General features: G+C 35.2%; 1 protein-coding gene across 1 annotated transcript; it reads right to left on the bottom strand.

Moving 5' to 3' along the window:
* Positions 1 to 8,166: 8,166 nt before the first annotated feature.
* LOC149161037 (uncharacterized) lies at positions 8,167 to 9,155 on the bottom strand. Its single transcript, XM_089435474.1, has 2 exons — positions 8,808 to 9,155; positions 8,167 to 8,732 (listed from the first exon to the last, which is right to left on the bottom strand). The coding sequence occupies exons 1-2, from the start codon at positions 8,898 to 8,900 to the stop codon at positions 8,199 to 8,201; spliced, it is 627 nt and encodes a 208-aa protein (XP_089291600.1). The 5' UTR covers positions 8,901 to 9,155; the 3' UTR covers positions 8,167 to 8,198.
* Positions 9,156 to 12,640: the final 3,485 nt, after the last annotated feature.

Raw genomic sequence — 12,640 nt, 5'->3', positions numbered from 1 at the left:
ACGGCTTACACTTGCCATTGTGGCTGCCCAGCGGTGGGAAGTACATCAGATGGATGTGAAGAATGCCTTTCTTCACGGAGATCTATCTGAGGAGATCTACATGGAGCAGCCACATGGTTTCATTCAGGATTCATCTTTGGTCTGCAGACTGAAGAAATCTCTCTACGGCCTTAAGCAGGCCCCGAGAGCTTGGTACGCAAAGATGGATTCTTTTCTCTTATCACAAAACTTTGAAAGATGTAAGTCTGATCCGAATGTTTACATGCTTAGGACACATGATTCTCTTCTTATCTTAGTTTTGTATGTAGATGATCTCCTAATCACTGGCAGCTCGGCTTCAGCCATTGCTACAGTCAAGAGGGCCTTGCATGATAGGTTCTTGATGACAGACATGGGTCCATTACACTTCTTTCTTGGTCTTGAGATCAGCCAGAATGCCACAGGCATCAAACTCTCTCAGGCTAAGTATGCATGGGATCTCCTCGAGAGATTTCGCATGACTGACTGCAAGCCAGCACCGACTCCTTTTCTATCTGGGGTCCGCCTTGAGGATGGAGGTGACACTCCATTAGTTGACATCACTCTCTACCGACATCTAGTGGGGAGCTTATTGTACCTCACCCACTCCAGACCAGATCTCTCATATGCAGTAGGGGCAGTTTCCAGATACATGCAGGAGCCGCATGAGCTACACTGGAATGCTGCCAAGCACATCCTCCGATATGTGCAGGGCACCATCACCTTCAGGATTCACTATGCAGCAGGCACTGCATTGAATCTCCTTGGCTTCACAGATTCTGATTGGGCGGGAGACAGCATTGATCGCAAGTCCACCTCCGGATATTCACTCAGTCTAGGATCTGGCCCTATCTGTTGGTCGAGCAAGAAGCAGGCTGTTATTGCTCTCTCTTCAGCTGAGGCTGAGTACCGAGTAGTCAACATCACCATTCAGGCTCTGTGGCTACAGCACTTCCTCACTGAGTTGGGCGTCCAATTCCACCAACCCATTGTCATCTGGTGTGACAACCAGAGCACTCTCAAATTTTGCAGGGATCCAGTACAGTGGCAGCGGACGAAGCACATAGAGATCCATATGCACTACATCAGAGACTTAGTACATGATCGGGTCATTGATTTGCAGTTCTGTCCTTCAGCAGAACAGACTGCAGACATCTTCACCAAGACATTCACTGAGCAGAAGTTTTGCTCTTTGCGCGATCGTCTTGGAGTGAAGGACACGATTGCTTAGCAACTGTATTTTTCTTCCTCTTTTCTTTTTATTACATTGTATTTTGAGGGGGGGGTTTCCCACAAGGTTTTCCCTCTTTCCTCAATTTTAGTACAAGTTGCATTGTATTTTGGGTGACCTTTGGTCTTAGTTTCCAGGGCCCATTTTCTATTTTTCCCCATAGTGGTGTTCGGGGGGTGGGGGGGGGTGTTGGAACTACTACACACCTATATGCGGACTCTTAGTTAGAGCATGGGATTGCATGCAAGATTGCTTTTGTGTGATTTACTCCTTGATTTTCTCCTTCTATAACTCCGCAACTGACTAGTTATCTCCGGAACTTGTTGTAGGTGTTGAGTCTTCTCATTGATCACCACTATAGTGCATTACCTTGGGATCTTCACCCAGTGATGCTATATCATGAGCATTGTAACATATTTTCGAATGTATCATTCTTTTCTTCTTTCGATTTTCTTTTAGTGTTTTTGCTCTACAAAGTTGTGTGTTCAACCTTTACTAGCTAGATTCATTTGTGTAGGTTTTCTAACACATTTATAGAGGGTGCATCGAACCTATAATTTGACCTGGTTGCGTTCAAACCTATGGAGAATGGTGGCTTTTTACCTCTACATGAAGATGGAATTTATCTAGTTGTGTAAGTTCCGATTGAAGGTTTGGAAGACAACGTGGTTTGCAAGTCTTTCTTTAAGCACGGAAGTGATTTACCAGCATCCACGACTGGATGTCCAGCATCTGATTCTTCCCTCTGTGTTTCTCATCCGGATAGTGTTTCAATTCCTAAATGTCACCAGTTCTCTATCAATCCAATTCTAAACTATGGCTTGGCTCTGGTCCCAGGTAAGGCTGGTCTGATCTGCTCCGTCGGTAAGGACTCTATCCTCCCCCTGCGTTGTTCTCTTAATAATTCTATGTCGGTTTGTAATAATAATAATAATGATGATGATGTGGTTATTAATATTATTAATAATAATAATTATAATAAAAATAATATTAATAGTAATTTCTTTGCTAATAATGAGAATAATGATACTATTATAAATAGTAATATTAATAATAATAATAATATTATTATTATTATTAATTATTATAATATCAATAATAATAATAACAATAATAATGATCTTAATAATAATAAGAAAGGTATTAGTAATAATAATAACAGTAATATTAAGAATAATAATAATAATAAGAGTTATAATTATAATATGGTTAATAATAATAATAATAAGAAGAAGAAGAAGAAAAAGGAAGTAAATAATTATAGTTCTATGAATAGTAAGATAATTAATAATAATAATAAGTTAGACTCGCATATAAACAATAATTCTAAGAAGAGTCATAGTATAAATGATATTAATCCTCCCCCTCCATCTCATATTAATAATAAGGTTATCAATTTATCTAGTTTCTCCTTTCCCCCTTCTGTTTTTAAGGTTTTAGGCAAAGGTTTAAACTTTGCCTTGGCCCCTAAGAAGATCCCTGTGGATGACATTATTTGTGACATAGAATTTGGGATTCGTGGTTTACCTGATAGTATTAAAAACACTATTAGGTAGGATTGTGCTGTGGTCTTAAGGAAAGCTAAGCCTCCTAAAAGCAACCTTAGCAGGGATGAATTTGAAGCCCTAAGATCCTTAAATCAGAACAATGATATTGTTGTTCTAAAAGCTGACAAAGGGGGGGGCTTCTGTCATTCTTAACAAGGAAGACTACCGCAATAAGATGTTGGATCATCTTCATAATAGTGGAAGCTATAAGAAGCTTCCCAAAAACCCGCTAAAGAAGATTTCCAGGAATGTGGCCCTTGCCATTAGATCTAGTAACTCAGTGAGTCCCCTGCACCATAAACTCATTGAGAGCAATCCTATCACGCCTAGAATCTATGGTCTCTATAAAATTCATAAGGAAGGAGCTCCCCTTAGGCCCATAGTCAACACCATTGGAGGTCCTACCTATCTTCTTGCTAAGTTTCTTGCCTTAAAGCTTAAACCCTTAGTTGGTTGTACAAAGTCCTTCGTTAAAGACTCTGCTTCCTTTATTGAGGAACTCAAGGACTTTAAGCTGGACTCTGGAGACATTCTTGTCAGTTTTTATGTTGTTCCCTGTACACTTGCATCCCTATAAATGAGGCCATGGAAGTGATCAACCGTTTAACGAATCCTGATACCGCTCGATTAATGGAGATCTGCCTCACTTCAACCTTTTTTAGTTTTGAAGGTGAGTTCTTTGAGCAAACCTGTGGAGTTGCCATGGGCTCTCCCTTATCCCCTGTTGTTGCAAATCTTTTTATGGAAGATTTTGAATCCAAGGCTCTTAACTCAACCCGCCTCCTGCTTATGCTTTGGAAGAGATATGTAGATGACACTAATGTCATATGGTTTCACAGCTAAAAGGAGTTAGATCTCTTCTTCGATCATCTCAATAATCAATCCTCGACAATTAAGTTCACCAAGGAACAAGAAGTCGACGGTTTCCTCCCTTTCCTTGATATTCTTATTTCTAAGAATAGTGATGGTTCCCTCTCTCACCAAGTGTTTCGTAAGAAAACTCATACGGAGCAATATCTTCATGCTAGTTCCCACCATTTCCCGGCTCAAAAATTGGGGGTTCTCAACACCCTTGCTACTCGTGCCTTAAGGATCTCTAATGAAAAGAGTTTCGAGGAGGAGAAATCCCATCTCCTTAATGTCTTTGTTGAGAACGGTTATAGTAGATACTTGGGACAGAAGGCTTTCCTCAAAGTGGCCAAGAATTCTTTAACTAAAAGAGAACCGAAGGAACGGATTCTAGGTGTCCATCTTCCATTTGTTCAAGGGACCACTGATCAAATTGTGAGGATTCTTAGGAAACATAATGTCCCATCGTCCTTTAGACCCCTTAACACCATTCGTAAGTCCGCCAGATCTGTAAAGGATCCTATCAACCCTAAGGACATGAAAGGGGTATATATTATTCCTTGTTCCTCTGGGACCCCCTATACTGGTGAGACAGGTCACTCCATTAATCAAAGGATTAGTGAGCACGCAGCCAAGCTTAAGCATAGGAGAACCAAGTCTTCTGCTTTGGCAGAGCATGTGGAGAAAACCAATCATCTTGTTTGTATTGAGGAGGCTAGTGTTATTGCTAAAGTTTCACATTTCCATCACCGGAAATTTAGAGAAGCCCTTGAGATTGAAAAAAGGCCATTCAATCTTAATAGAGAGGATGGCTGGAAGATCGGTAGTTGCTGGGTCCCAGCCCTCTCTTCCATTTCTTCCATTCTTCCCCTCCCTAGGTTTAGCTTGATCTTGTTGTCTTTTAAGTAAATTCCCCTTGTCTCTCGTATCCTGTGGCCTTTGTTCTTTAAGGTGTGGTTGTTATAATTTGAGGTATTTTAGTAGCACTCAATTTATGCTATTAGGTTTATTCTAATAATTTTAATTAACAATAAAAATAATCTTGAAATTATGATAATATGCTATTTTTAACCCTTAAATAAACTATTAATTAATTTTAAATATTAAAATATTTTTTCCAACCCTTAAGTTACTCTAATACTTACATATTTAATAACTTTTATAAATAACTATTATTATTATTATTATTATTATTAATAAATATAAATTTATAAAATAGTCCCTTTAACTCGTATTTTAATAAGAATATAACTAAATATATTACTCTAATATTTATATATTTAACAACTTTTATAACTAACTATTAATTACTCTAATATTTATATATGTAATAACTTTTATAATTAACTATTATTTATATTAATTTATTTTATAATTTATTTATTTTAATATATATTTATAACTATAAGTTTATAAAATGGTCCCTTTATTTTTATTCTAATTACAATATAACAAACTGAATTAACTTATTTATTTAAACATAGATTTTGCCTCTAATCCAGTCCATCTAACCATTTCCTCGTCAAATTTAGCCGTTAGACAATATAGTCATTACCTGGTCAAGAAATATAGCCGTTGGATGTTCTGCTCTAACTATTTAATATGCTAAACTAGATCTCATTCTTCAACTTGTCCTGACGAACCACACTTGTTGGTTTGAAACGTGTCGACAAATGAAATATCATGTGATTTATGCCAAAAAATTTCTCATAAACTTGATTTTCTTTTCCCGGACATCTTGCAAATTAAAAAAAACACGTGTTTACCATTACCTTGCTAACATTTTTAATGATCCTATACTTCTGTAGAATTCAGAAACAAATGTTTTGCAAGGTTATGTATTGAAAACCTGGAACAAGTTGGCCTAACAATATTCATCTAATGTATAATGTAGTGAATATTGAACATCTATTGCTCAAAATGTGTAACGGGTTTACATTGTCAATGTGCATCATTCTTTCTTGAAATTTTTAGTCTCAAATTTTGGTTTTATCCCCTCATCCAACAACAGTCAACGTTATAAGTTGCAATAGTGATGTTAATAGCGTTCTTGATTCAACCACATTTAATATCATGGTATTACACACGATGAATTTATTTGATTCAATATTTTTCTTCTTAATATCTTCTCAAATATCCATGAATGCAATGTCACTGTGTTTAAAACAAATATAAATATAATTTTTATAGTTTTCAGTTGGGATGTTGGTAATAGTTAGCTTTAATTAAAGCTGGGATCTAATGCATGACTTTTCATCTTCAAAAGTTGATCTAAAACAAACATAAATATAATTTTTATAGTTTTCAGTTGGGATGTTGGTAATAGTTAGCTTTAATTAAAACTGGGATCTAATGCATGACTTTTCATCTTCAAAAGTTGATCTCCCTGCTTTGGACAATACAAAACATATAGCATACATGTCTACAAATGCCTTTTTCATACAACTTTTCCAAATTAACAAACCTATCAGCCTCTCTTTGCAACTTTTGGGCAATTGCTAGTTACTAGATTCCGAAGAGAATTTTTTTTATGGATTGGGCTATGTTTGTAGTTTTTTACATTCAATTTTTATTAGACAAATCAACCACCTTAACGAACAACCTTTTTGATGAATTGGGCAATGCTCTTAGCTTTTTATACCTAAATATTATTAAACAATTGGCAACAACAAAAGTCACTTACTAATAAAAACATTCAATGTACAAAACACTCAATAACTTCAATAAATTCAATTGTAGACTATTTTCCTGGTAGAAAATACCAATTTTATACACAATACTCAAATACTTTGCCACATTATACTTTTCTTTATTTTTTTGCTTTAATTTAACTATATTTAAATTTTAAAAAAAAAAAATCGCTGTTATGTAACTTTAACCTAATTTAACTTGAATTAATCCGACCCTAACATATTATATCTCATAAATTATTTATTACCCTAACATATTATATCTCATAAATTATTTATTTATATATTGATATGATGAGATAATTAATTTATGATATAGTCCTAATAATATTATTATTCCTTTGCCGTTATTTATTCCTATTCCTATTCCTCCGTAGTAATAGATGCAAAGTGAGTGATACATATCTTTGGCAGATTGCAAGACGTGTCATGAGACCTTTGGAAACCTGACGAGCAATAAGAGACCGATTACTCACAAAAAAAAAGTACTTTTCAAGTCTCTTATTAACAGAAATCGTGCAACATGTCCAGACAGACGGACAAAAAGAAATGTACATGTAAAGAAGCATAAGTTCTCTGACGACATTAATTTGATTAATAAATTCTTAACTGGTTTTTCTTAGTACTTACCCATTCAGATCTGGACAAAAAGAAATGTACATGTAAAGAAGCATAAGTTCTCTGACGACATTTATTTGATTAATAAATTCTTAACTGGTTTTTCTTAGTACTTACCCATTCAGAAAAAAAAAACAAGAAGATTATATATCAGTAGGGAAAATGGAAGAACTGTCAATAAGAAGCATAAGTTCTCTGACGTAACTGTTGTAGCTACAACACCAATCTTTGAACCCCTTTTTTAAGGTATCCGACCGTTTCTTTGGTGACCGTTTTAGGATCCAAACGGCTGGCCATTCTTAAACTCCCCTGCTCATTTTCTAAGTCAAAATGGTGAGCTCCATGCTTGTGATCGTAGGGTATAACAGAAATGGCGGCCAACAGTACAGATGATGCCATCAGCTGCAAATCCTCGTGCTTCAAGTTTCTATTGTACTTTTTTTATGGATAAACGGCCTGTACGATGCATAGCCATGATACAATTGACTTCCTCATGTCTAAAATGTCTTTGTTAGCTTTGAATAGTAAATCTTCATCATTTGAAGCTTAGTTTGTTGAATAAGCCTGGACTTCATCTGGTGCGTTTGAAAAAGTAGCAAAAACGACCCAAAAAAAAAAAATTGTCTGCAGTACACTCCAATCGAATCATCTTGCAATTTATAAATATTTATGTACCCGAAAGAGCCAAATCTTCAGGAATAAAATCTCTTTTATCAGATGAATTCCAATCAAGTTATAACAATGTGTGTGTCCAAAAAAGCCAAAATTTCGAGAATAAACTCTCTTTTGTTAGATGAACTTCCAACCCAGTTTTCTTTTGTGTTTTGTCAGATATGCTGCCAATGGTATCTGTTGACATTAAGGACAACTAGCATCAGTGCCCAGCATAAAGGACATATATTTTATTAAATATTCCTTGAATTTGTCCTGGTTTCTTCTTCTTAACCTGCCATTATTCTCCTGAATATGCCTTCGATTTGCACCTGGCTGTATTTCTTTTCACTGTATTGTTGGAATTTGCATAACATTCCCTCTCCTTTTTGAGTTGAATATTTTGTGAGTTTGCATGTGTCTCTTTTGGGTGATACAAAGCCACACTAAACTGAAACCCTAAACAATCCCTCAACTTCAAACAGATAATCAAGGCTGGCAATTTATACATTTAGTATGATATATTTTATTAAACAATTAACAAAGCCATATGAATTACACCTTACCATTCCCCTGATTCATTGGAGAACACCCCTATTCCACAGTTCTTGGAAGAGAAAGAAACAGAGATGTATATGTATATGAAGTTGTTGCAATGTCCAAGAAGTAGAAGGTGAAAATCATGATACAACAACACAGAAACATGGGAATGGGGCCGAACGTCCAGAGAAAAAGAGGGAAGGAGAAGTAGAAAGCCCTGAGCCCCCAAGACAAAAAATAGCTCGCTCTATTCAACGCTTGGCTCACATACCACTGCGAGTGCCCTTCCCCAGGTTTGCCAGCGGGCACATTTATGAGAAAGCTGACATGGCTATAGTACCTAATGGATTGAACATTGAACAGAAATGCTATAAGAAAACAAACAAGAACGGCGAAATACTTGACAGAAGACCCCATTCTGCTGTCATCTCCGTCAATAAAAGCAGCCGTCGCGCCCCCCGATCCAGAGCTGCCGACCAGTATGCAGATGAGGGAACTGAGAGTGATGGCCGTGGATGCAAGATGAGTGGAGGCCATTATGTTGTTCCGCAGGGTTTGAACTGCCAGCACACCGTTCTTGATTCCATCCTGGGAAAAAAGACGAAAATCAAGAACCAACCATATAGTTCAGCAATCCGAAACAATATGAGGGAATTGACTTACCGCATCATTGTATCGACCCAGATTTCTCTGTTGAGGGCATTGAGTCCGATCACGGTGGTGGTGGGATGGCGTTTTATTCTGTATAGAAGCCATGCATGGTAGCTGCTCAACAAAAGAAGGCCTGCAGGGACCATAGCGAAATCCAAATCGTGCTTTTCGAAACCCATTTTCTGAATTTAAAGATGGAGGTGGTTCAATCTCAACCCCAAAAGCTCCAGCAGAAATTGATGCCCGGGCTGGAATTTGGAAACCTGAAAGCCGAAGCGCTTTTGGCTCCAAGCCTTCTATTTAATTTGCATCCACAGGCCCTTTGCCTAATTGTTTATTTTTCCGCATATAAATTGAGTCAATTGGGCATGGCATCAAGCAGGTCTATCTTTTTTTCAAAAGTAGTTCCGAGAGTGAAAGAAAGAGTTACGATGAGCATATGCGGACGAATATTCTATGTGCATTTTGGATTTTGTTTGGGACAATTCTTTCGGTCAATTTTTCTTTGGCAAATATTATTAAAATTGCTTTAGCTATTTGACATATGAAATGGTGGTTTAATTTAGTAAGATTGAGTGAATTAAAATTTTTAAGATGAAATGGATATTGATAAAAATTTTTGGATTAATCACATCATGATTTTTTAGTCGAGTTTCAAATTATCTAATGTAGTTCATTATAAGCACAATGGTGAAAAAATTAGTCAATCAAAATGTTTAATCGTTGTTATGAATTAGTTGTTAAAATATTAGTTGAATAAATTTATTATTATTTTGTTATGTTTTATTTTAATTTATTAATATTTTTAATTAAAATAATATTGAATTCAAAATTAGTTAGATTAATTTAATAATATAATAAAAATTGAATATTTGTAAATATCTAATTAATAACATAATAGGTGGGCCCACTTATCTTCTTGCTAAATTCCTAGCTCAAAAACTCAAACCTCTTGTTGGTCACACCGATTCCTTTGTTAAAGACTCTTCTTCCTTTGTTAAAGAGTTGAAAGATATAAGGCTAGAGCCTGGGATCTGTTAGTAAGCTTTGATGTTGTTTCCCTTTATACTAATATCCCTATTCAAGAAGCCATCAATGTCATTAATCGTGTTATTAATGAGAACACAACCAAATTGGTTGGTCTATGCCTTACCTCTACATTTTTTAGCTTCCAGGGCTACATTTTTTAGCTTCCAGGGTGAGTTCTATGAACAGACTTATGGGGTTGCAATGGGCTCTCCTATTTCCCCTATAGTTGCCAACTTGTTCACGGAAGATTTTGAGAGCAAAGCTTTAGCCTTTGCTCTACTCCGCCCCAAGTGATGGAAGAGGTTTGTTGACGATACTAATATAGTGTGGCCCCATGGTCGTGAAAAATTAAATATGTTTCTCAACCATCTTAATTCTCAATTTGACTCCATCAAATTCACCTTGGAAATTGACGTAGATGGATGTCTCCCTTTTCTTGATATACTCCTTTCTAGAATGGATGATTGTACTATCTCTCACCGGGTTTTTTGAAAGAAAATGCACACATAATAGTATCTTCATGCTAGTTCTCATCATTTTCCAGCACAAAAACTTGGAGTTCTCAACACCCTTGCGATCCGTGCTCTAAGAATTTCTGATGAGAATCACTTAGAAGAGGAAAAATCTCATCTATTGAAAGTTTTTGAAAATAACGGTTATAGCATGCAGCAAGGCCTCAAAGCTTTTCTAAGGGCTTGTAAAGAATCAAGCATTAAACCTTCTCGTAACGATACAATCTCTAGTTTTCAACTTCCTTTTATTCAAGGGACCACCGATACGATTTCTCGTATCCCAAAAAAGAACAAAGTTTCTGCTACCTTCAAACCCCTTAATACCATTAGAAATTCACTTAAATCCAACAAAGACCTTATAAACCCTAAAGACATGAAAGGGATCTACTCCATCCCATGTTCCTGTGGGATTCCCTACATTGGGGAAACTGGCCGCTCTATTAACCAAAGAATCCAAGAACATGTAGCAGATATTAAGCACAACCGCTCTCGTTCATTAGTTTTAGCTGAACATGCAGTGAAATCCAATCACCATGTCTACATCGAGGATTCCTAGGTCATCGCCAAGATTGATCACTTCCATCATAGAAAGCTTTGAGAAGCCATTGAAATTGAAAAATGTAGCATTAATCTTAACAGGGACGATGGTTGGAAGTTAAGTAGAGGTTGGATCCTCACCCTCTTTTCATATATATATATATATATATATATATATAATTATTGCAATTTATATCCTCTTTGACCTCCCTATTAAAATATTATCCAGTCTTTTAATATAATAATATTTAAATATAATTGTTGAATATTATTCATTTTTAATAATAACCATATTAAACTTATTTTTGATTATATATTTACAAATATTCAATTTTTATTATATTATTAAATTAATCTAACTAATTTTGAATTCAATATTATTTTAATTAGAAATATTAATAAATTAAAATAAAACATAACAAAATAATAATAAATTTATTCAACTAATTTTTTAACAGCTAATTCATAACAGCTATTTCCTAATGGCTAACTCTGGAATAGATGCATCCTTGCTATTTAAACATTCTGATTGACTGATTTTTTCACCATTGTCTTGATGATGAACCACATTAGATGGTTTGAAACATCGACCAAAAAGTCGTGATGTGATTAACCCGAAAGAATTTATCAAAATGAAATGGTTATTTAATTGGTAAAGATCTTTTAAGATTTTTTAAAGGAGTTAAATCTATTTATATATTTAAAAGTGTATATTAAATAATAATAAAATATATTATTGTTACATATTATATTCTCAAATTTCAACCCAAAATCAATTTTTTTTATTAATTAGACTATGTGTTGTAAGGCATTTCCCCCTAAAACGACTCCACTAGATGTTATTTTGCACCATTGTTTATCGTCAGATTCATTGTGAGACTATTGAACAATGGTCTGTCATCAGATTAAACAATTAATTAATAATTATTCAACATAAACATGAAAAGATTAAAAAAACAATTGTTAATTAATAAAACAGTTATAATATTTAACACTACTGAAGAGTCCCTCATTAGATCTTTGCATTTGAGATCATATCCATTTTGGTTTTATCATGGCCAAGGAAGTCTTGTTGCATCATTTACGACCACAAGATTGATATTTCTATGAGTTGCATCCATTGGATACCAGTGTCCCTATGCCCAAAAATTCAGAGATTTTGTGTCGCAGGTGGTTTGTCTGGGCCCTTATCATTGCCGTGATAAATCCCAACTTGACGAGTATGAAATCACCATTAAAAGGGACCTCCCTTGGGTTAGATTCTGCATTAGAGACCACCAATTCGAAAACCTTGTTGATGGCATGAGAGATGATCAACAATTTATTAGTAAGATTCGACAATCATATGCACTCTCTGATTTTGATTCCGGAGTCAAAGAATCATGTGAAATGATGGCTACAAATGGTTTTTTTCTTCTACATTATTGAGGTATGAAAAGGGTATGGTCACCTTTTCAGTATAAACATGGGGGCTTCACTCAATGAAAATTTAACATATCACATGTGTTCATGACATACTAAACAATGCCCCTAACTTGACTACCTATTGGAAAATACCTCTAAAAGTTACATTATTTAACCCCCTACCAATATGAACCTAACACACCTTCCCAATTTAAAAACCCCCTACTTTCATTAGATATTACATGTATCCATTTTTTTAGTAACATTTTTTTTGCCCCTTTATATTTTTCATTAACTTTAAGTTCCATTTTTTATATATGTCAATATAAAAACCCTTTACCCCCATTATATGTTCAATAAATT

Source organism: Pinus tabuliformis, chromosome 5_2, assembly GCF_031772625.1.
Source record: "Pinus tabuliformis cultivar Carrire ecotype Pingquan chromosome 5_2, CPIR1, whole genome shotgun sequence".
In the NCBI taxonomy this organism is placed as follows: domain Eukaryota; kingdom Viridiplantae; phylum Streptophyta; class Pinopsida; order Pinales; family Pinaceae; genus Pinus; species Pinus tabuliformis.
This window is presented reverse-complemented; position numbering and strand designations above follow the sequence as displayed.

What these genes read in the sequence shown, in the direction of transcription:
- LOC149161037 (XM_089435474.1), bottom strand. Translation starts at nt 8,900, where the DNA reads ATGGCTTCTATACAGAATAAAACGCCATCCCACCACCACCGTGATCGG. An exon ending in TGGGTCGATACAATGATGCG is followed by an intron (nt 8,733 to 8,807) that starts GTAAGTCAATTC and finishes CTTTTTTCCCAG; the next exon opens with GATGGAATCAAGAACGGTGT.